The sequence below is a fragment of the Cajanus cajan genome, chromosome 6 (assembly GCF_000230855.2).
Source record: "Cajanus cajan strain Asha chromosome 6, NIPB_CcT2T_4, whole genome shotgun sequence".
Lineage (NCBI taxonomy): Eukaryota > Viridiplantae > Streptophyta > Magnoliopsida > Fabales > Fabaceae > Cajanus > Cajanus cajan.
In genome coordinates, this window is record NC_138522.1 from 23,396,420 (window position 1) to 23,422,196 (window position 25,777).

Sequence of the window (25,777 nt, forward strand, 5' to 3'; positions counted from 1 at the left end):
TACCTGGATGCATCATCAATAGTGTTGACATTTTTTGTTCAACCTACATGGTCACAAAAGTCGTCAACCATGTTGACATTTTCTTCTACTATTTTCTTTTCCTTGGTCACATGCAACAAAACATATTTGCATATTTTGAATTCATCACGGACCTTGAAGTTTTCCTTATCCCTTTAGTAATTAGTTTTTTACTTAATTTATTTTAGAAATTTTATTTTATTTTATAATTATTCTGGATTTTCAGCAAGATGATTCATATAAATACCTTGCAAAATCTGGAAAATGATAGGGCGGACACTTCACACTTCTAGTTTGGTGCTACCCTTTTATTACTTTCTTTAATTGTGTACTATATAGAATTCATGATTTGTTTATTGTGGTTTGGACATTTCTAGACATCAATATAATCATAATTATATGGGCAGACTACGAAGCAAATTCTTTCATCTCTATATTTTTCATATGAGCATAGATACATTGTATAGAAAAAAGGAAGATAATGAAAAGGGAAAGAATAAACAGGATATTCCCATAATCAAGTAGGAGTACCAAAATTACAGGAATGAAATAAAAATAAAATAGTTGATTGTAATATTTTTGATTAATAAGATGCAATTCTCCTAAAAGATAGTGTTCCTACTTAGAAACACTCCTCTTGTTGCTCCTTCCTTGTGATCTTCCAAGTCTTCGGTGCTGACCGAACATTGTCTCCAAAGGGTGGGGAGGGTACCTGCAAAGGCACTCCGACGATCAAGTAAGTGTTCGGTATAGAGCAATAAAGGCTTTTATGTTGGATGAAAATGTACCTCATTTATGTCCCATCACCTGTGTATTTATAGTGACATATTTGGGCCTGGTGGGCCTTCTGTCTTAGGAGATGGGTAATACCTTGGTTAACCTTAATCTCTCTTAATTAAGCATGATAAGCATTGTTAATGGATAACCTATCTTACCTTTGTCTCACGTGGGTTGGTATGTGTTCGGCCAAGCTTTTGGCCGAAGAGGTGTGATGAGACAATATTTTCCCCTATTTTCTTACCTTTCTGTACTTATTTTAATCTTTGATTTGTGCCTAATTGCTTATATTCTGCATTATTTTCTATTTGGGCTGTAATTGGACCGGTAATTCATATTTTAACTAATTTGAATTTTCAGAATCTAATTATTCCAAATTTCATTTTCAGGGCAGTTTAATAATTATCTGGGCTTGGAATTAATTTCTGGACTTCAAGTGGAGCTGCCACGTCATTTTCCACGTCATCTTCCATGTCATCGCTGCACCATTATCCACCTCAGCATTTTCCACCTCAGCATTTAATTTCATTTTTTTATTCTGTTTTATTTGTAATTTTCGGGTCAGACCTGACCTAGGTCCATGTTGACTCTTTTAGGTTTATTTTTAAGGTCCTAGGGCAGCCACCAACCTTCAGACTTGATGTGACCACGTTGGGGCTGCCTCTCTTGAGTTTTCTGGACGTTTTTCTTTCATGCAGCTACAGTGTTTTTACGTTTCTGATTCCCTGTTGCTTTTATTTACGTTTTGCTCTCTTTAGCTGCCATTTTCGTTTTACTCTCTTCTTCTCCTCTTATATGCATTTTGTATCTGAATTGAACCTTTACATTTGAAATACAGATTACTCATTTTCGTTTTCCTTCTCTGCCATTTTTGTTTCTGTATTTTAATGGAAGGCTAAAAACCATTGGGTTGGCTTCTTGTTGTGGATTGTGTAACACCCCAGTTTTCAATAAAGTTATTATTATTATTATTATTATTATTATTATAATTATTATTATATGGTATTTGGTCATAATTATTTTAATAATTATAGAAGAATATTATTTTGTACGTTTTAAATAATTATTATTTTGGACAATTATTTTGTACGTGTTAAATAAGTATTTTTTATTAGCATATTTAAATAAATATTTATATGTTTTAAGAGAAGGTTGATTTTATATGATATTTTGTTATTGAAATTATATTATTATATTTTGGGTCAGAAATATATTATTATTATAGAGGAAAAATATTTTATAATATACATGTATTTATTTTATTTAATTATTTTGAGGAAAAAGAGAAGTGGGTTAGAAGAGAAGGAAAATGGGTTGGGTTGACCCAGCCCAATGGATTAATTTTAAGGACTCAGGTAGCGTTAACCCTATCTACCTCATTTGCATTCTGAAGGGTTAGGAAAAAAAAAAAGAGAAACAAAGAGCTCTAAGGAAGAGTACTCAGGAACGACCTTAGATCACACCTTTGTCTTCTACTCATCCAGGTAAGGGGGGAGTGAGAAACCTCGCTCTGGGTGTGGGATTGTATGCTGGGTAGTGGGATTGGCCCCCAATCCTGTGTTTGCTATATTTTTATGTATGCTCATGTATGAGGGGTTTCTCCCAATTGTATTTGTTTTACTTATTATTTTTCTTATATGCAATTAATTGTATGACTTGAGATCTCTATGGGTTCCTATAGGAAACCCTATGAGAAAACAGGAAAAATATGAATGTTTTCTATTTTGCCTTCTGATTACTTTGTTGTGTTCCTTGTTGGATGTGATGCATGAGTATGTGGTTAATTTTGAAAATAAATATGTTTTAATATGATCTAGAGTGCTCTATGGGTTCCTGCGGGAAACCCTATGAGAAATAGGCAAAATATGAAATATTTTCTGTTTTGATTTCTGATTTTTCTGTTATATTCCTTGTTTGATGAGATGTAAAAATATGTATTTAATTTTATAAATAAACGAGTTTTGATATAAATTAAAGTGCTCTGTGGATGCTTTGTGAATATGATGATGTAAAGTGAAATGTGATTAAGACATGGGATATGAAATGTGATAATGAAATATGATGACGAAATGCGATGATGTGATATGACCATTGGAAATGATAATGTGATATGAGAATGCATAGAGTCTTGATTGACATGCATCATTTGCATAAGTGTTTTAAGGGTACGATATGGAATACACCACCAGAGAAGGCCCCCTAGTGTAAAATCTTTGGGGATTAGTCCTTGGGGATAGCTCGGTTTGGAAGTCTCAGTCTCGCCCATTGTGTGCATGAGATGTATCTTGCACAGCTTAGCTATCCTGACGAGACTCTGGTAGTATATCCTTCTAGTGAGAGTGCGCAGAGGGTGTGACCCGGCATGTACTCCTAGACTACTCTTCGTGTATTACTAGCGGCAATATGCCATGTGATGTTTTACTGGCGCCACATGCATGATAATGTGAAGTTCGTGTCCATGCATGTGCATCCTTATTATTAAATGATGATAAATTACTATTTGTATGACTTGGATGATTGAATAAACTATTGTTGTTGATTGATCTATGAGGTAACTGTATTATTTGTGTTTGGCTATCCGGTGTGCGTTCCTACACCGTGAGCCAGAGTGAGATGTTTCTCACTCCCTTCTTTTGTGTTGTTTCTCTTGTTTGATATACAGGTGATCATCAGCGTGAGTCTGAGGATGTTGGTGATGAAGCTTAGGCTTCTATGTTGGGTTTTGCTCTGATAGGACATGTGACATCGGGACATAGATATGATTAGTTTAAAATGTTCTTATTAAATTATTTTGGAAAATTCAATTTTATTTCTTTGTAATTTTACTGGCATGTTATTTGGATTAAGTTTATGAATGTGAACTCTTTACCCTTACGTGGTTGGAAATTTGATTTTTATTGATGAAAAATTCTATTTTTTTATAATTACTGTATATGTATGTTGGGGTAGAGGGTGTCACATATTGTAATTTCTGTTTGAGGTTGGGTATGTTTGTATGTCTCTGTTCTACTTTGTTCTTCTCCATTTAACCTCTGTGTCCATGCTTAATGGGTTGTGCTTCAATGCCACAGTTGCTTAATCTGTGAAGAGGTTGATGTTGTATACGTTTGCTTAATTCGTGTAGGGAAATCTTGAGTTAATCTTCGCTTAGTTGGTTAACTCGAATGGAACAAGGATTAAGTGGTTAATAGAGTAATCTTTCGAACCAAGGATAAAAGAGTTGCAATCCGAACAAGGAGCCAATCTATTTTACTTACTGTGTTATCTGCGTTTATTGTGTTACAAACTGAATTTCTGAACCAAACCCCCCATTTTGTGTGTTTAAGCCTTTAACAGTAAAAGACGGTCCTTGGGAGACGACCTAGGAGTCTCTTCCTAGTACTACACTTAATTGTATTTATTTGACCGGATACGGCTTCGATCAAGGTGTTTGGTAGGTTTTATGACCGAGAAGGTGTTCGGTCTTCCTCCACGCCGTGGCGGTGGCTCGGTCAAGCTCGAGACCGAAGGGGTCTTCGATCAAGCTCAAAGCCGAAGGGGTCTTCGGTCAAACTCAAAGTCGAAGGGGTCTTCGGTCAAGGTTGAAGCTGAACGGGGGATTTGAACATTTTTCCTTGATGTTTTTCCCAGTGTTGGGATGGTCCTTTATGGGTGTTCGGCCATTTGCTCAACTAAGGAGGGGTAGTCACCCTTCGACAATTACCCTGGCCGAAGGGATGTTTGGTGAAGACTTGTTGCTTGAGGTGCTTCTCTCGGCCACTTGTTAGGCCGAGGATACCTTTCGGCCTAGGATCCGAAGGGGGGTGTTTACTAGTGCACTACCCCCCCAAGCCCTAGGATGGAAGACGAAGGGGTTTGAAAGTATGCGACTTTTGAAGGGTTTTAGGGTTTCCGTACATACCTCGAGAGTCGCACCCCTCGCTGATTGTGACCGTTGCATGCTTGGCTGCCCTAGGGTTTCGTGCCTTGACCTGGTGTCTTTTCATTTCCAAAAGCATTTGTGAGGGGCTTTTGGGTTGCCGGGGATTTTTCTATATATAGGGGGTATATTCATAACTTATCTTGTGCTTCCTTCATAGTAAATACTGTGCCCTGACACCCTCACTGCTTGTAAACCGAGTACTTATTGTAAAAGGTAGGTTCTATAGCTTTCGACCGGTAAGTTAGTTTGATGGCAGCTAAAAGGGTTACTTTATCCTCTAGGTCTTCGTCCGGTGCTAGAGTCTCGGTGCATGATGTCGAGGCCGATGTATTTGAGGGTTCTAGAAGTTTGGGGCCGAGTAGTAGCAATTTATCTAAGGGTTCCTCGTCTAGCTTGGACCTTCCTGATGCCGAGATGAGCCCTCGAGATTATAGGTAGAAGTTTCCCCCGTGCGAGGTGCCGGGGTATGAAATGGTTGATGGCGAGGTGGCGGCGTACTTCTCTCGTTTTTATGAGAGGTCTACCATGGAATGGCTCCTTAGTGTCTGTACTTTGGCCCGATGGGAGGATTCGGACCCTTATCTAGTTATGTTGCGTCGGTGCCGAGCCGAAGTCCCTAGGGGGGCCGAACTGGTGTTTCTTCCGAAGCAGGAAGGTCAGCGGATTTCTTTTACATGTACGAGTGTTTCTTTCGAGAGCTCGGCATGTCCTTTCCTTTGGATGATTTCCAAATGGGAGTACTTCATGTGTTGAACGTTGCACTAACCCAGTTGCATCCAAATGGGTGGGCGTACATGCAAGCGTTCTGAGTCCTTTGTAAATATCATTATATAGAGCCGAGTGTAGGTCTTTTTCTTCATTTTTTTGTACTCATCTATCAAATAAAACAGTCAAGTGGCTTTCCTTAATTAGGCATGTCGACCGACCATTATTGAAGCCCTTTACTTCATCTTTCAAGGGTTTTAAGTTGGGGTTTGTGAAGGTAATAATAGACCCCGTTGCTGGTCGAAACTATTTCTACGACGCTGAGCAGAAGCCCCTGTTTCCCTTTTATTGGACTTAGCAGCCTCAAAAATACGATGATTTTTCGGAGGAAATGATGACCGAGGTCGAGCTTTCGACCTTGAATTACTTTAAAGAATTACCTTAGTGTATTCCTGCTGGGTTTCTAGTGCTTTTGCCCAAATCGCCTCGGCCTCATTTTGATTTAGATGGTATGTTTTAATTTTTCCGATCGATCGTTCTTGTTAAGTTGATGTGTGACGACTGTTTAACTTTTGCATGTTGGATGGCTCAACAAGGTCTCGGCCTGTCATACCGCCAAGCAATGAGGAACCGAGCCCCGGCGGGGACCTCGGCCGAAGACCACCGCAGTGTGGCCATTGATCAGGTACCGGGCGTCGCTACTGCCCCTCGTCTAACACCCCAAGACATTATCCTTCCGGATTCGAGTGCTAAGAAGAAAAAGGACAAGGGGAAGAGAAAAGCCGACGCAACTGGCGCGAAAACCAATCGGCCCAAGCACCATCGGGCAGAGACCCCTTCAACGGATTTGGCCATCCCTTCAGCCATTGTTTCCAAGGATTTTCTATCCGAAGAAGTTCGGCCGGCCCGGATGATGTCTTCAGATTTACTCTCGAAATAGGGCCACCAGATGCTCGACTCTGCCGCCCCTTCGGCTCAATGGGCCATGGCATGCGAGTTACAGATAGGGGCGACGAACATACTTAGGAAATTGGCTTTAGAGCTTATGGCTGACGTCCATAACCTTTGAAAGAGTTTGGAGGAAACGAAGTTGGCCTTTTAGCAATCGGTCGAGGCGCACGAGGCGATGTCGGCCGAGAAGTTGGCTTTGGAGGCGGAGGTGGCTCGGCTTAAGGAGTCTCTGGGCAAAATGGAGGGCCGAGCTCTTGCGGCTGAGGATGCCGAGCGGATGAGAGTCCGGGAAGTGGAAAAGGTGACGGCTAGGGAGGCGCAGGCCAAGGCCAACGTTAAGGCTGCTCTTGCCCGTTTCAGGACCGATTGCGAGAACAAGATAATCAAGGAGCATGAGGATGGTTTTTGGCATGCCGTCCGGCAAGCCACCCATTTTGGCACCTTTCCTCCCGACTTCTCGTTCGACTTGAGCAAGGATTTCTTCCGAGGGGCGTATATGGATTTTGCTGATGCCCCCGATGATGTTGAGCCGAATGAGATCGCTCTGCCTCGCTCGGCCGCCCCCGAGGACCCAGGGGCATTTGTAAATGACGATGAGGAGACCGAGCAAACTACTCGTGCCGATTGAGGAGCTTCGGCATTTTGCTTTTTGCTTGTACATCTGTTTTGATGAAGATGTATAGATGTAGGGTGCTTTTTGTTTCCTTTACTTTTGATTCTTTTGGGCCATCCGAGCCATGTCATCATTGTACCCTTCGGCCAATAGTGCCGCTTCGGCCATAGGGCCTTTTAATGAATTGTTTCTTCTTATGCATTCGAACTCTATCTTGGTTCTTTATTCATTCCTCCGGGTTTAGTTTGTTCTGATTCTAATAATTCGCTAAATAACTTAAACCGCCGTCATGCGATGTTTCAAGGTTGTTCTTACTTCGGTCAGGTGATAGTACTTGTAATTAAGTAACTTAGGTTTTGCGAGCTTAGTTACTCAGGAGGAATTGATACCTTGGCTGATTAGTGTAGACCCCTAAAATTGTCCGGGTCGGAAATAAGACTCGAAGACTTTCAAAGACCGAAGGAAAGTCAGCCGGAAGGACTCCTGGAAGACCCTAGGATGATTATTCGTAGGTTTAGAAGTCTTAGAGTAGCTTAAAATAAAGATGTGGGAGGATTGAAGCTCAATACGGCCTCCTAGAAGTTCAGTACGGCCGTACTGAACAATTTGAACTACAATACGACCGTACTGAACTCAATACGGCCATACTGAAGTTTTTGAACTTCAGTACGACCGTACTCAAACCAATACGGCCGTACTGAAGTTTTTGAAACTTCAGTACGGCCGTACTGAATTCAATACGGCCGTACTGTAGTTCAAAACTTCAGTACGGGCCGTATTGATGTCAGAGGCCGTACTGCGCCTCACTCCTATATATAGGACGTCATTCCACACTTTTCCACACTTCTTAGACTCTCTTCTTGAGTATTCTGGGGTTTTTGAGCAGTGTTCTGCCCTAGAATTCTCTCTGAGAGCCGATCCGACGAAGTTCTTGAGTTCTGAGCATTTAGCTTGAGAATTCGAACTAGTCGAAGGGAAATCTTTTTGATTTCCATAGTAAAGATTAATTTTTAGGGAAGGAGCGAGCGAGCGTGTAGAGGGAAGGAGCGCCAAAAAGCCTCCTAGACTTCATTGAAATATATAAAAGCACGCTTCAAAGGTTTCTTTTCTAAAATCCCTTCTTTTACTGCTTTCTGATTGTTGCATATTTTAAATTGTCATCATGTAGATATTTAATTTGTAATCGTTTCTAATAAATAGGGGTAATTTAGTAATTTTACACTGTTATTTATAAAATAATCCGTCATAGGGAACCCTAATGGGGCGTTGTGGGGTGCTAACACCTTCCCCACACGTAACCGACTCCCTTACCCAACTCTGGTTGTAATGGCCAAGGTTGATTTATAAAATCAATTGCCTTAAATCTTTTTCCAATGTTTTGAGTAAAACATTGGTGGCGACTCCAAGAACCCTACTTTGCGAAAACCACTAATCCATGGAGGGTCTCGCTTGAGATTAACATGGATTGGTGAATCATTTAATAAAATTGTTAGTTCGGTGAGGTCTCAGTTTGAGAATAAGTCGTTCTAACAATCCACCACTTTTTCAAAACTTTAAAAAGAGTCCGACCATCGTCGCGAATGCCAAGGTCCGTTTCGGCGGGTGGCGACAATTAGTAGGTAACTGGGAGGGTCAAAGTATTCAACCTTGGTCGGGCGTAGGTGCTCGGGAGGGATTTCGTGATTCACCCTTGACCGAGTAGGGGTACTCGGGAGGGATTTTGGTTTTACCTTGGCCGAGTAGTGGGAACTCGGGAGGGATCTTTGTTCAACCTTGGTCGAGTGGTACTCGGGAGGGATTTCGTGATTCAACCTTGATCGAGAGGGTCTCTCGGGAGGGATCAAGTGTTCATTCTTGGCCGAGTAGTAGGTACTGGGGAGGGATCTTTGTTTAACCTTGGCTGAGTAGTCGGTACTCGGGAGGGATTTCATGATTCAACCTTGATCGAGAGGGTCTCTGAGGAGGGATCAAGTGTTCATTCTTGGCCGAGTAGTAGGTACTCGGGAGAGATTTCGTGATTGAACCTTGACCGAGAGGGTCTCTCGGGAGGGATCAAGTGTTCATTCTTGGCCGAGTACACTACAAGAAAATGACAATTTTGCGACGGTTATATAGCCTACATTGCGACGGTTTGGGAACCATCGCAGAATTGTCCGTCACCAGGCAATTTTGCGACGGTTATCAGAACCGTTGCACAAACCGTCGCAAACTTAGAATTGCGACCCTTTCATTAACTGTCGCACCAACTGCCTCTATATTAATATTGCGACCCTTTCATCAACTGTCGCACCAACTGCCTCTAAATTAATATTACGACCCTTTTTTTACCCGTTGAAAATTATAATTTTTTTTAATTTTAATAAATTTATTAATGTAACAATCCTCATATTTGGCCTCTCAAAGGTTCTATTTCACGATATTTCACTATTTAGCGTGTTTTATCCTTACTTGTGCAATTTCTGCGAAACTTCCCGGAAGGTCACCCATCCTTGTACTACTTCAGGTCAAGCACGCTTAACTATGAAGTTCTGATGAGTAGGCTACCGAAATGTATATGTATAATGTATGTTGTCAGTATAACTTGTACAAATTAATTCATTTAAGTCATCCTCAAATATACAATCTCATATTTGTACTATAATAATAATATATAATAATTTTATATTATGAATAGTAATAATAATAATAATAATAATAATAATAATAATAATTATATATTTAGTTATTCTTTATTTATATGTACTTACTTTTATAATTAACATCTACTTATTTCTATTTAAAATTATAATTTAAATTATTTAATTTTATAATTTATAATGATAATATAATTTATAAAATTATAAATATTTATTTATTACATACTTATAAATTAAATTTTAATATTTTAAATAATTATTAATTAATTTAATATATTTATTTATCTTAAATCAAACATATAAAATTCAAAAAAATGTATTTATCCTTGTTTTGTTTTCTAATTATCAACTATTAATAAAATATTAACTTAAAATCTTATCTAATTATATATAATATTCTCATATCAAATTTAAAACCAGATATTAGTTATACAAAAATATTAAGATCATATAGTAAATTGTCAATAAGATTTTAGTTAAATAATTTAAAATAATTAATGTTTCAATTATATTGTTAATTATCAAATAATTTATTCCAAAACTAATTAATTTTTTTATATTAATTATTAGTAAAATTTAATAACTTTTAAATTAACAATTAATTGGATCGATGAAATTCAACACATACCATGAGTTATTGAGCGGAATAACTTTACCAAGAGTTATTTTGTAAGTTATCTTAAATCAAACATATAATATTCAAAAAATGTATTTATCCTTGTTTTATTTTTTAATTATCAACCATTAATAAAATACTAACTTAAAATCTTATCTAATTATATCATAATATTTTCATATCAAATTTAAAACCAGTTCTTACATTTTCGACAAATATAATTTTTTCTGAAATATTTCATCAATAATATAGCTTTTCCTACAAAAAATTTTATCATCGAAAATATAAATTTTTCGACAGATTGAATTTAATTTTATAAGAAATCATCTTCGATTAATATAACATTTTGTATATATGATTTAAGAGTAAAATATTTTCAATTTAACGGTTGAATTTACAAAATTCACATTTAATATAAAGTTATTGAGCAGTGTAACACTTAGTAAAATTTAATATAATTACATCGGTGTAAATTTTACTAAGTATTACACCGCTCAATAACTTTATATTAAATGTGAATTTGGTAAATCCAACTGTTAGATTGAAAGTTCATATCTCTCATTGATTATATATACAAAACTTTATATTAATCCAAGATAATTTGATACTTCATTTTTATAAAACAAAATTGATGTAATATATTCATTTCAAAATACACTATAATATAAACACTTTGATTACCATCTAGTTGTTCAATTTTAACAAAATTTGATATACAATTATAAAGTGATATGAACTTTTAATTTAACGGTTGGATTTACAAAATTCACATTTAAAATAAAGTTATTGAGCGACATAATACTTAGTGAAAGTTACACCGGTATAATTATAATCCCCTATATTATATATATATATATATATATATATATATATATATATATATATATATATGGGGACGGATGCACGTTTGGAATAGTGGGGCACTTGCCCCACTACTATTTATTAACATATACATAATTTTTTATCTAAAAAATAATATATTTTAAAAAATAAAAATTATATTCTAATAAAATAAAATATAGATTCAGAAAAAATATTTATTTATTTGATATCTGTCAAATTTTTGAAAGAAATTAATTCTCATGTGACAAAAAAAATTTCGTAATAATGAATTAATTTTTGAAAAAAGTTTAATTATAATATATATATTGATATATATATATATATATGTCTTAATATTCACATATATAATGTAATATATTAAAATAAATAATTTTTTGATAAAATAAAATTTGTACCAGGCATGTTTATCTTTTGTGTTTTTTATGTTCCATTTAGAATTGTTATTATAAGATACATTTTAAAATAAATTATCATCTAAAAATATATATTAGATATTAAAAACATATTTATATCATAAATAAATTAAACTGGATTTTTATAAAATTTAACATATTTATTTTTATATTTTTAATAGTATTAAAAAGATGGAATTTAAAATAAAATTTATAAAATTTAACATTGAAAATTATTGAATAATATGTGATCTGATAACTCAAAAATTAAGTTATAAAATGATAATTATATTTATTTATATACTCTAACACGTTTTACATACAAGATAAATTCATAAGTTTGTTGAAAGATAAATTTATATTCTAGTCACGATTTTGAAATTATATAAAGAAAAAAAATCGTGTACCTCATGTTAAAGGAAGTATCTATAAAATTGTTAATAAAATATAAGTTTATTAAGATAATATACATAATACTTCAAAAAATTAATTTTAATTTTAATAAAAAAAATTGTCTTGTAGATTGCGACAGTTTATAGTAAACCGTCGCAATGCTGAAAATTTTGCGGCAGTTAATGACTAACTGTCGTAATGTTAAAAAAAATTTGCGACGGTTTATGATTAACTGTCGCAATGTTCAACAAATTTTGCGACGGTTTACGATAAACCGTCGCAATGTTGAACAATTTTGCGACGGTTTTTGATAAACCGTCGCAATGTTAAACAAATTATGCGACGGTTTACGATAAATCGTCGCAATGTTGAACAATTTTGCGACGGTTTTGAAAAACTATCATAAGAAGGGTCGCAATATCAAAGCGACGACAGTTTCTAGATAACCGTTGCAATTTGTCCGTCGCAATTTATCATTTTCCTTGTAGTGGTAGTAGGTACTCGAGAGAGATCTTTGTTCAACCTTGGTCGAGTAATCGATACTCGGGAGGGATTTTGTGATTCAACCTTGACCGAGAGGGTCTCTCGGGAGGGATCAAGTGTTCATCCTTGGCCGAGTAGTAGGTACTCGGGAGGGATCTTTGTTAGTCTTTAAGATAAGCTTGCGAGTAAAAATTTTGCAAAAGGAGGGGGTTTGTTTCATTAATGGGGTGCCTCGTTAAAAACCTTTCCTTAGTAAAACCTCTTTCACATTTTTATAAGAGGAAAAAAACTGGGAAAGGAAAAGAGTGCACCGAAACAATTACATAACGATTGCTAACTAAAGTAGTGCTTCAAATGCGTGACATTCCAAGTCCGCAGGATGGTCTTCCCATTGATATCTTCAAGCTTGTAAGCTCGTTATTGAGATTGTGCCTTACTCGGAAAGGGCCATCCTAATTGGGGGCTAGCTTTCCTTGAGCTTTGTCTCTTCTTGCTTCGCCCACTACCCTCCAAACAAGGTCGCCTGGGTGGAATTCTCATGGCTTGATTTTGGTCCTGTGCTTCCGGGAAACTCGTGCCCTACATGCTTCAATGTTGATGAATGCCCGATCGCGTGCTTCCTCAATCAAATCGAGTTTTATATTGAGTGCTTCAGTGTTGTCTTCTTTAGTGAATTGTTGTCGTTTGAGAGAGGGTTCCCCTATCTCCACCGGGATCATGGCATCGGTTCTGTATGCTAGTCGAAAGGGTGTTTCCTTGGTCGAGCTCTGTGGAGTACATCTATAGGCCCACAAAATTTCGTGCAAGTGGTCAGGCCATTGTCCCTCTGCTTGCCCGTTGGATTGGGGATGCTCTACCGATGTCACCCGGTGTTTGATCTGAAGTCCTTCGAGGAATTCGTTGAAGCGACGATCCGTGAATTGTAGGTCGTTGTCTGTAATGAGGGCGTATGGTACCCTGAACCGGGTAATGACGTTCTTCCAAAAGAATTTTTGCACATTGTTTGCTGAGATAGTGGCAACGGCTTCTGCCTCAATCCACTTGGTGAAATGGTCGACTGCCACTATAAGGAACTTGACCTGCCCCTTTGCTGGTGGGAATGACCCTAGGATATCCATACCCCATACCGAGAAGGACCAGGGGGTTGTGATGAAGTGTAGGCCTTCGGCCGGTAAGTTTGTTAACAGACCGTGTTGCTGGCATGGTTGGCATTGTTGCACGAACTTGGTACAATCAGCTGTTAGAGTTGGCCAATAGTATCCGACTCGGACAACCTTGGCTACGAGAGTTCGTTCCCCTGAGTGAGTTCCGCATATGCCTTTGTGGATTTCTCGGAGGACATAATGTGCTTGTTCAGGTGTTAAGCACTTGAGAAGGGGTGACGACATGCCCCGTTTATATAGCTCTCCAACTATTAAGGTGTATCGTGGGGCCATGGTTCTCATCTTCTTAGCTTCGAGGGGGTCTTCGGGTAGCTCTCCAGTCAAAAGATGGTTGACTATACCATTCATCCAGCAAGGGCTTCCTTGCTGAACCTGCAAGCATTCGGCTTCCACAATGCTTGGGTTTTACAGTTCTTGCTGTATCATGCTGCGCAAATGGCTAGTCTTTTTGCTGCTTGCTAGTTTGGCCAGCTGGTCGGCTCTTGCATTGAGTTCTCGCGATGTATACTCGACGTGGACGTCCTCAAAATTATATTTTAATTTCTGAAAAGCATGGAAGTATAGGAGTAGTGTCGGCTCTTTGATTTGGAATGTTCCGTTGACCTGTCCTGTCACTACCTGCGAATCGTTCCAACACTTGACTCTCGTGATGCCCAGGTCGCTTGCTAGTCATAGGCCGGCTAGCAGGGCCTCATATTCGGCCTGGTTATTGGAGGCTTTAAAGCCGAATCGTAGCGATTGCTCGACTATCGTGTTGCCAGGTCCTTCTAGTATAATGTCAGCTCCGCTGCCTTATTGGTTTGATGAACTGTCCACGTGCAAGGTCCATACATACGACTCGGGTGGAAATTTCAGAGTGAATTCGTTTATGAAGTCGGCCATGCTCTGTGCTTTTATGGGTCCCCTTGGTTCAAAGCGAATGTCAAATTGTGATAGCTCTATGGACCAAGCGACCATTCGACCGGCCAGTTTGAGTTTCCACAAGACCTTAACAATCGGGCTATCTGTTCTGACGAGGACTCGGTGGCTCTGGAAATAGTGTCGGAGGCGTCTGGCTGTATGCACGAGCGCTAGAACCATTTTTTCGAGATGCTGATATCTGGTTTCGGCTTCTTGCAAGACTCGGCTAACGAAGTATACCGGCATTTGCTCTGTTTTCTCTTGAACCAACGCTGTGCAGATGGCTTTATCAGACACTGAGATGTACATGATCATATCTAGCTGGGGGTCCGGTTTGGCCAGCAACGGCGGAGCCGTGAGCATCGTTTTGAAGTCTTGAAATGCTGATTCACATTCTTCGGTCCATTGAAACTTGGTCGCCTTTTTCAATAAAGACATTATGGGCCTTGATTTGTCTGCCATGCAGGGTAGGAAACGAGCCAAGGAAGCGATGTGCTCGGCCAGTCGCTGCATTTCTTTTACGTTATGGGGGCTTCTCATATTGACAATGGCCTGGCACTTGTCGAGATTGGCTTCTATACCTCTTCTTGACAGCATAAAGCCCAAGAATTTTCCCCCGGCGACTCCGAAGGTGCATTTTGCTGGATTCAACCGCATGTGATGTCGCCTCCCTTCGTCGAATTGATTACAAATATCATCCACATACACTTCAAGTGGTTATCAGCCGAAGTAGAATTGATTACAAATATCATCCACATACACTTCCAGGCATGTTCCTAATTGCCGGCGAAAAATCTTATCCATGAGTTGTTGGTAGGTTGCTCCGGAGTTTCTTAAACCGAATGGCATCACTTTGTAACAAAAGTTAGTCAAATCAGTGATGAATGCCGTTTTTCCTTCGGCTGGCGGGTACATCGGTATCTGATTATACCCTGAGTATGCGTCAAGGAAACTCAATCTTTGATGGCCAGCCGCTCCGTCAACCAAAGCATCAATGCACATACGCCATTTACCGTTCGACTTCTTGACCATTACCACGTTGGCCAACCAAGTAGAGTACTTGACTTCCCTAATAAACCCCGCTTGAAGTAGCGTGGTTGTCTCTTCTTTTACTGCCTGAGCCCTTTCGCCTCCCATCTTTCTTTTCTTTTGAGCGATGGGCTTGGCATCTCGGCACACTGAGAGTCGGTGGTAGTGGAAGTTTGGGTCGATGCCCGGCATATCGGCCGCATTCTAGGTGAATAGGTCCGAGTACTTCAGTAGGACTTGCTTAATGTCTCTAACTTTGGCTTCCGACAATTGGGAACTCAAATAAGTGACTTGTTTTTTCTTTTCTCCCGAGTTGAAACGGGATCATTGTTTCTATTGGTTCGACCCTATGCTCATCTTCCATTCTTGGGTCAAGTTCTAGGTCTTCAATCGGCTTTTGTCGACCGACATCGCCAATGACATTGACATCTCGCCTTGGCTTCGGAGTTGGCTGTACCTTTAGGCTAACAAAGTAACATTTGCAGGCCGTATTTTGATCGGCGTGCAGAGTGATGATCGTTCCTTCTTCCGAGGGGAACTTCATAGCTAAGTGAGGAGTGGAAACGATGGCTCGGAGCTTGTTCAGGGAGGGTTGGCCCAATAGGATATTGTACGAGGTATTAGCATGCACCACCACATATCGAACTTTAATCCTTCGTCTTTGTTGTTCGTCCCCGAAGTAGGTATATAGGTTTATCATTCCCCGGGTGTCTACCATTTCGCCAGAAAATCCAACCAAGGGCTCATCATAAGGTGTCAAGTCTTGTTCAGGAATGTCGAGTTGCTCAAATGTCTTCCAGTACAAGATATCAGTTGAGCTTCCTTGGTCGACGGGTGTGTTTTTTACAAGGCAATTTTTAATCTCCACACTGATCACCATCGGGTCATCTTGCACAGGATCGATGCCTTGAAAATCTCGATCAGTAAAAGTGATAGGGGGCATGTGGACCGAAGCTGTCCGACATACGACGTTTACTAACTTGATTTCCCGTAGGTGTCTTTTACGAGCCGAGGATGAGCTCCCCCCCTCTTGCGAATCCTCCAGCGATTATGTTGATTACCCTTCTGGGTTGATTTCGGTCTCGTTGTTGTTCATTTCTCTCCGTAGACCTGCTTCGTTCCCGGGATCTACGTCTCGGGGGTGCCCTTTCACGGTTCCCTTTTCTGGACTCCCTCTTATCCTTGTAGTTGTCGTATCTCTTTCGGCCTGAGGGTTGGGTGAAATTTTGAAGATGGCCTGACTTCACAAGATCTTTGATGCGATCTCAAAGGGCTGTGCCTTCTTCCGTGGTGTGTCCCCGGTTTCTATGAAACTAGCATGTCTTCGTCTTGTCCGCGTGGGGCGGAGTCATAGCGCAGCGGGGCACCGCAAGGATTTCTGTGGCCAATGCCTGCTCCAACACTTTGGTCCTGCTGGTGTTGATCGGCGTGTACTGAGTGTATCTCGGTCCTCTGTTGTTCTTCTCTCGGTCAGGCATATCTCGAGGGCAAGGCCTAGGGTGTTCTTTATCGCCTTCTTTCTTTCCAAGGAAAAGGTCGGGTCGATTTTGATTCTGAAACTCGGCCAATTCCTCTATCTGCATGTATTTTGTGGCCCTCTGTCTTAAGTCGTCCAAGTCCCGGGGTGGCTTCTTACATAAGCTATTCACGAAGGGTCCGTGCCGTAGTGCTATTGTAAGATGATGCATTGCAAGAGCCGGGTCCAGATCTCGGATGGAGAGCGTTATTTTCCCGAACCTCTCCATGAAGGTTCTCAAAGGTTCCTTCTTCTCTTGGCGAATGTTAACCAGATCTATGGATGTAAGCTGATGGGGACGACTCGTGGCAAATTGAATCACAAACCGAGAAGACAAGGTGGTAAAGGAATCTACCGATCTCGAAGAGAGTCTTGTGAACCAATTTAACGCTGGTCCTTTTAATGATGTGGGGAACACTTTACACATAATAGCATCTTCCTTGGTGTATAGACCAACTTGGGTGACGAAGGCATCAAGGTGTTCCTCTGGATCAGTGGTTCTATCGTACCTCTCTAAAGCCAAGTTCTTCCAGTTGTCAGGTAATCTGGCTCCGGCAATGTCCGGAATAAAGGGTGTTTTCCCTTGTCGTCGTTGTTGATCTAGTGTTGTTGTCGTCCCTCCGCCAGGTGGCCGAGGATCCCTTGTCTCTTTGTACCATCCCGATGATTACCTCTGATCTCGGGTTGATAGAGTGTTGGGGGTACCATGGGACGGGTGCCAGGATCGGTTGTCGCTTCTGAGCTCCGCGTTCTCTTTTCTTAAGACCGACAGCTCGTGGGCATCCTTTTCTCGAAGTCTCCTCAATTCCATCATTTTGGCCTTCAATTGTTCGATGGTCGATGATGGGTTGGGGGGTTGGGACCAGTCTATATATGACTCCTCCACTCCTTCATTTTGATTCGTTTGTTGTCTCGGTTCTCGGGACATCCCGAGGTTTTGAGCTGTTGCATTTTCTTGCTAACTCCTGGTTGCTACCATCTTAATTTAGGGTCAAGAACCGTTTTGGTTTTCGGCCCCACGGTGGGCGCCAAAATGTTCCTACTTAGAAACACTCCTCTTGTTGCTCCTTCCTTGTGATCTTCCAAGTCTTCGGTGTCGACCGAACACTGTCTCCAAAGGGTGGGGAGGGTACCTGCAAAGGCACTCCGACGATCAAGTAAGTGTTCGGTAATACCTGTGTATTTATAGTGACGTATTTGGGCCTGGTGGGCCTTCTGTCTTGGGAGATGGGTAATACCTTGGTTAACCTTAATCTCTCTTAATTAAGCATGATAAGCATTGTTAATGGATAACCTATCTTACCTTTGTCTCACGTGGGTTGGTATGTGTTCGGCCAAGCTTTTGGCCGAAGAGGTGTTCGGTAGGTTTTATGACCGAGAGGGTGTTCGGTCTTCCTCCACGTCGTGGCGGTGGCATGGTCAAGCTCGAGACCGAAGGGGTCTTCGGTCAAGCTCAAAGCTGAAGGGGTCTTCGGTCAAGGTTGAAGTCGAAGGTGGGATTTGAACATTTTTCCTTGATGCTCTTACCCAGTGTTGGGATGGTCCTTTATGGGTGTTCGGCCATTTGCTCAACCGAGGAGGGGTAATCACCCTTCGGCAATTACCCTGGCCGAAGGGATGTTTGGTGAAGACTTGTCGGTTGAGGTGCTTCTCTCAGCCACTTGTTAGGCCGAGGATACCTTTCGGCCTAGGATCCGAAGGGGGTGTTTACTAGTACAGATAGGGATTGATTTTTTAGGCCCCCACCTACCCCAAGTTGTAGAGTAAATGTTAGTTATTCCTAGCTTGGTAACATTAGAATGAAAGTCAGATTTTAATAAAGCCTTTGCGTGCAGATATCCTTCTTATAATTTTGGAATAGACAAATCTTCAAGTAACCTATTGATTCATATTAATTCACAAACACCTTGATATTGCTCTATATTTGTTCTTTGCTCTACAACAATTGCTTCTTATTTTCTTGCAATTCACAAGAGTTCCTCAATTTTATTTTATCCTTTTAACTTCTTAATTTATATAGTTCACAACGTAGCATATATTTATATTTGGTGACATGAATGCACCGATAATTACACATTGTTACAAGAATTTACTATTAATTAATTAACATATGGTTCTTTCCTATTATTTACATTAGTCAAAATTTTGATAAATCATTGTAGCAGATTTTTATACAAGTTGTGATCAGCACTACAAGAAAAATGAAAATTTCTAACGGACATAATTTTTCGGTAAAAAGGAATATCCGTCGAAAAATGAGAATTTTCGATGGATGCAAATCTGTCGAAAAAAGGGGCATCGAAAAAAAAAATCCGTCGAAAATAATTTAATCCGTCGGATATATCTGTGGGAAATTGTTGAAAATCTTTATGTGATTTCGACGGATAAATCCGTCAAAAATTTCGATTTAATTTTAATAAAATTGTTAATGTAACACCTCTCATATTTGGACTCTCAAGGATTCCATTTCACGACACTTCACTTTTCAGTATACTTTGTCCTTACTCGTACAATTTTTGGAAAACTTCCAGAATGTCACTCATTCCTATATTACTCCAAGTCAAACACGCTTAACTATGAAATTCTAATGAGATAAACTATCAAAAAGTAGATGCATATTGTTAGTATAGGTAGTACAAATTAATTCATTTATGTCATTCTCAATTATACAATCTCATACTTGTACTATTTTTGCATTCCTCTCATTTCGATATGTTCGAACTGTTATAAAAATATAATAATATATATAATAATTATATTACCAATAATAATAATTATATTATATTTAATTAACAAAGAATAGGACGCCTTCTCCAAGGATCAAGTTCTTCAAAGGTGGCACAAGGTTTTAGGGTGGATGATGATGGAATGAACGAAAATGGAGGTTAGGTAGAAGGTGTTTGAGGAAATGCTTGAGAAGGGTACTCTAGGGTTGGCTCACTTCATGATGATGAAGGCCACTTCTAGGGTTGTTTCTCTCAAGGTGGAGATGGGAGGGAGGTGGCCGAATTAGCCAAGGGTGACTAAGGAAGGATATAAAGGCACAAAAGGCTCTCTTTATATTCAATATCCAAAGTATTTACAAGGTGTGGTGCCCATGGTATTTATAGAAGTGGGAGGCATCTAGGGTTGCATTTAGGGTGCCAAATGCACACCAAATGAAACCCAAATTAACCCTAGATGCAACTTGGTGGCCAAGGATGGAATCTTTGGGTTTAGTTAGGCTACATCTAGGTGCATGATAAGACCATGCAACCTTTGCCCTCCACTTGGGCCTAAGCCTTTCTAAGTCCAAAAATAGGTCCAAACACCACCAAAAATGTGTCTAGCTCCCTAATTAAATACCTTAGCCCAAAATTAAAAACCTATGATCTAAAACACCCCATAATACAAGGGTAAAATGGGAAATACAAAAGAAAATAAATCCTATGACTAAGATACCCCAAAATACAAGGGTAAAATAGGAAATTAAATACAAGGGCAAAAATAGGAATAAAAATAAATGCTATAAAAGCTTAGGAGCTAAGGCCCAAAAGTAGGCTTACTCCTCCTATGGTTTTTCAATACTAACCCATTCCTCTTGCCTCCTTCAATATATCACCTCTTGGTCTTCTTGGCCTTAGTGTTATTCCATCATTCCCTCCCTCTTGAAAATGATTTGACCTCAAATCAAGAGGTTCTTCATAGTGGGCCTCATGACCAACAAAAACATAAAAATAAGCATTAAAGGTGACAGTATATGATAGAAATGGAAAGTGTATCCTAAGAGGAGTTCCATTAAAAATGCTAAAAAGATTGTTTAAACTAAAAGGACTAGACTCTCTAATGTTAAGGATAGGATCCTCCCTATGGTGAAGTCTAGGTGTATAACTAAAACCTAAAAAGTTAAAAAGACTAAAACTATAGCACACTAAAGCACTAGTCTTAAGAACTAAAATATCTTGTTGGAGGTACCCAATGTAGTTACCTTGGTATGTATTGGAAAATAAAGAAAACTTAACTAAAAAATTACCTAAAAAACTTTGTATTGCATCATTTGTTAGATACATATGAGAAAAAGGTGTTAAGAGGAGTCTAGAAAACTCATATAATTTAAGTTTGTCTTGTAGGGAAGTATCCAAGTTAAGTTCAAATAAGTTTGAACTTCCTTCAAGATCAAAAATAGAAGATATAACACCTTGAGATGTATCCAACAAACCATACAAACCAAAAGTTGGGTGTTTTATAAAGAAAACTAAAGTAGAAAGAGTCTTAAAGAAAGAAGGCTTATCTACCTTGGGCACCACCAAGGAAGTAGTACAAGAGGTGGTACTAAGTGAAGTCCACTTCTTCTTCACTAAATCTTGAAGTTGAGATTCTTTTTCTTTAAAAAGGACTTGTTTTTGAATCTCCACTTCATGACTAGTGGCAACGTGAGAGAAAGAGTTAAGGTCTTGAAGAATAAAGAGAGTCTTTTTTAAATCATTTTCAATGGGAAAGTGACTCTCTTCAAGCATAAGCCCTTTGGAAGAAACATTATCCTACTTACTCTTCTCTAAGAGTGTTGGTTGTTGTTTTTCTTGTTCTAACCACTCTTTAACCCTCTCTATACTTTTTTTCTTTTTTTCTTTCTTTTCTTTTTCTTTTTTTTCTAAGTTCTTCCTCTCTTTTTGTATTTTCTTCCTCATGCATACTCTTAGGGATTCTAACCTCTTTGGATTTTTGATACCTAGTTGGGACAACCCTAGCTTTGGATCCACTAGTTTCTCTCCTCTCAACTAATTTTGCAAGTAATTGTTTTATTTCCTCCTTATTCCTAGTATTTTCTTTTTCCCTTTTTCTAATTTCTTCCTCTCTTTTTATGTGATCCTCTTCTTTTTTTCTTATGTACTCTTTTAACTCTCTAATCTCATCTCTAACACTAGACCTAGTACTACAAGAATTATGACCATGTACACTAGAATGATCACTCATCTTTGATCAAGAAAAAGGTTTTCACAAATTTGTTTTCAAAAGGTTGGTAAAAAGGTTTTCACAAAGAATGAGTGATAAAAAGGTTTTCACAAGAAAAGGTTTTCAAGATGCAAGATTGGTATGAAAAGGCCTAAGTGTACAAAGTGAACTATCAAGGGAGGTGGACTACTAAGAATCACTTAAAAACCAAGCCTTTTCAAGTAAAAATCACTAAGCCTTTTCAAACTTTTCTCACAAAACAATTTTTCACAATACTTGTGTGTGTGTGCACGACCCCCTAGTAGGCAAAAGAAAGGCCTTCTAAACGAAAATTTAGAAAAAATAAAGACCTAAGCAACTATATTACCAAAAGCTTTAAAACATGCAAAGGAAAGCAACTTAAAACATAGACTACTCAAATTCCTAGGTGAAGGTTTTCAAATCACCTTCAAACTACACGAAATTACTACCAAATTGAAGAGGTTTAAAATGGCCAATTACAACCCAAAATGAATGAAAGAAAAAGCCCAAAATACAAAAAAAAGGCCGAAAATTTAATCAAGAAAGAACAAGTAAGAAAAGAAAATTTTGAGTCTCCAAGTCTTCAAATCTCCACCCCTTCACAATGAACACCCAAGGTTAGCCTTTCAATGGTGTTTGCACTCTTTGATTTAGTGTAATCCTCCAAAGCTCCATGAACTCAAATCGGACAGCCCCTCCACTCAATCCACCAAGAAAGTGTGTGGTGTTTAGAAGCTTTCCACACCTAGGTCAAGAAGAAACCAAAACACAAGAGTACAAGAGGCCAAGAAAGAAAAACTAAAAAGGCACAATTAAAAAGGCTAAACTCAAGTGGAATTGATAAGACAAACTTAAGAGTAGAAAGAAGAAACAAAACTAAAATTAAGGCACATTAAGAAAGGTAAGCACACAAGAGAATAAGTCCTAGAATGACACTAGAATAGAATTTATCAAATAGGCTTAAAAGAAAGTAATGCACTTAATGTGTTTGATTAAATGTCTCATAAAGTCAATAAGCATTGTCCAAAAGTCCAAGAATAACTCCAAGTGCCAAGGTATGAAAATTTGGTCCAAAACTCCACAAGTCTAGCAAAGGTTCCCTTTTTCTTTTGTCTTTGATTCTTTTGATTTTGTTCCTTTTTATACTTGGCTAAGGTGCGGTTTTATTGTCCCAAAAGTCTAGCCACTCTTTTTTTTTCTTCTTTTTTTTTTGAATGTTTATACCTTTCCTTTGCTTGGGTTTTACACTTGTGTTTGTTGGTTTGGTTAGCAAATTTTTGGAGTACCCTTTTTAGTGACTTATGATGGCTTAATGAGACAAGTTTTGAGTGTTTTCTTAAGGTTTAATGTGCAATTTCCAGTAGCAAAAATATGCACATAAAAGTTATTTTCATACTCAAAACATCAAACAAAACATAGGCATATCAAGTGCACCAAGGATTACACAAAGTGGCCGAAAATTTTAAAGCAAGTATGTGCAAAGAAATTAATCACACATGATATTTTAGGAATGTAGAACATGCTAGAACTAATTAGCATGCATGATTGACTCTCTAAAGCACATCAAGGACTCACGGCCATTTCATCAAACGAGTGGCATGCATGTCATTCTTTTGTTCATTTCAAAGGCTAAGCATAAAAAACTTGGAATTTCTTTCAAGGTAGTTCAAAGAGACAAGCTTATGACAAAACCGGATGGATTAAAAAAATAAAAAGCATTAATATATCATGCAGCCCAAAATTTCCAGCAACTCAAAATTTTAAAGAAAAAGGCAAGAACCTAAATAAGAAAGCCTAAAATGCCAAGATGATTCACAAGGAAGATATGGTATGAATCAATACAAGAAAGGAGATTTATGGATCATCAAAATATGGCAATTATGATGATTCATGTAAGCACACTTAGAAGACAAACAAGGATGACATGACATGACCGAATATATGTAGAGACAAAGAAAGTGTTACCCTTGAAGAACCAAGGCTCTGATACCACATGATGGCATCCTAACTTGCATGAACTTGAGAATATCAACAAAGAATAGGAAGCCTTCTCCAAGGATCAAGTTCTTCAAAGGTGGCACAAGGTTTTTAGGGTGGATGATGATGGAATGAACAAAAATGGAGGTTGGTTAGAAGGTGTTTGAATAAATGCTTGAGAAGGGTACTCTAGGGTTGGCTCACTTCATAATGATGAAGGCCACTTCTAGGGTTGTTTCTCTCAAAGTGGAGATGGGAGGGAGGTGGCCGAATTAGCCAAGGGTGACTAAGGAAGGATATAAAGGCACAAAAGGCTCTCTTTATATTCAATATCTAAAGTATTTACAAGGTGTGGTGCCTAGGGTATTTATAGAAGTGGGAGGCATCTAGGGTTGCATTTAGGGTGCCAAATGCACACCAAATGAAACCCAAATTAACCCTAGATGCAACTTGGTGGCCAAGGATGGAATCTTTGGGTTTAGTTAGGCTACATCTAGGTGCATGATAAGACCATGCAACCTTTGCCCTCCTGTAGACCCCTAAAATTGTCCGGGTCGGAAATAAAGCTTGAAGACTCTTGAAGACTGAAGGAAAGTCAGCCAGAAGGACTCATGGAAGGCCCTAGGAGGATTCTCTGTAGGTCTAGAGGTCTTATAATAGCTCAAAATAAGGAAGTCGAGGGAATAAAGCCCAATACGGCCTCCCAAAAGTTCAGTACGGCCGTATTGAACATTTTGAACTACAATACGGCCGCACTGAACTCAATACGGCCGTATTGAAGTTTCTGAACTTCAATACAGCCGCACTGAACTCAATACGGCCGTATTGAAGTTTCTGAACTTCAATACAGCCGCACTGAACTCAATACGGCCGTATTGAAGTTTCTGAACTTCAATACAGCCGCACTGAACTCAATACGGCCGTATTGTAGTTCAAAAACTCAATACGGGCCGTATTGACTCCAGGGCCCGTATTGCACCTGTTCCCTATAAATAAGACGTCATTTGGACGTCATTCTACACTTTTACACTGAGTTTTAACCCTCTTCTTGAGTATTCTGGGTTTTTTTGAGCAGTGCTCTGCCTAGAAATCACTCGGAGAGTTGATCCGACAAAGTTCTCGAGTTCTGAGCTTTTTGCTTGAGTCTCGAACTGAGTCGAAGGGAAATCCTCCGGATTTCCATAGTTAAAATTTTCTAGGAGGGAGCGAGCGGGCTTGTAGAGCGAGGGAACGCCACAAAGCTTCCCAGTTTTACTTAAATATAAAAGCACGCTTCAAAGGTTTCTTCTTAAGACCTTCCTTTTACTGCTTTCTGTGTGTATATTTAACTGTCATCATGTAGATAGTTAAGTTATAATTGTTTAGAATAAATAGGGGTAATTTAGTAATTTCGCACTATTATTTTTAGAAATAATCTGTCATAGGGAACCCGAAAGGGGCGCTGTGGGGTGCTAACACCTTCCCCACGCGTAACCGACTCCCTTACCCGACTCTGGTTGTCATGGCCGAAGTCGATTTTTGAATCGATTGCTTTAAACTTCTTTTTCCAATGTTTTGAGTAAAACATTGGTGGCGACTCCATGAACCCTTCCTTTTTATGAAAACCGCTAATCCATGGAGGGTCCCGCTTGGGATTAACATGGATTGGTGAGCCTTTTAATAAAATTGCTCGTTTGACAAGGTCTCAGTTTGAGAATAAGTCATTCTAGCAATCCATATTTTTAAACAAATAAAAGAGTCCAACCATCCTTCGCGAATGCCGAAAGCCCGTTTCGGGCCGGTGGCGACAGATGGCGACTCCACTGGGGAAGCCTCGAGAGTCAATCCCATTTAGTGATGGATTCTTTTTAAAATAATAGTTTAAAATTACTTTATTACCCCTCACTTGTA

General features: G+C 39.0%; 1 protein-coding gene across 1 annotated transcript; it reads right to left on the reverse strand.

Annotated features, from left to right (window-relative positions):
* Nucleotides 1–16,754: 16,754 nt before the first annotated feature.
* Nucleotides 16,755–17,771, reverse strand: LOC145958616 (uncharacterized). Its single transcript, XM_083076118.1, has 2 exons — nt 17,629–17,771; nt 16,755–17,502 (listed from the first exon to the last, which is right to left on the reverse strand). The coding sequence occupies exons 1-2, from the start codon at nt 17,769–17,771 to the stop codon at nt 16,755–16,757; spliced, it is 891 nt and encodes a 296-aa protein (XP_082932244.1).
* Between the last annotated feature and the right edge of the window lie 8,006 nt (nt 17,772–25,777).

Excerpts from the sequence above, each read along its gene's own strand:
- LOC145958616 (XM_083076118.1), bottom strand. The coding sequence starts at position 17,771 with ATGATGGAATTGAGGAGACTTCGAGAAAAGGATGCCCACGAGCTGTCG. Across the intron at positions 17,503-17,628 it reads CTATCAACCCGAGATCAGAG|ATTACCTGACAACTGGAAGA; the intron begins GTAATCATCGGG and ends TGCCGGAGCCAG.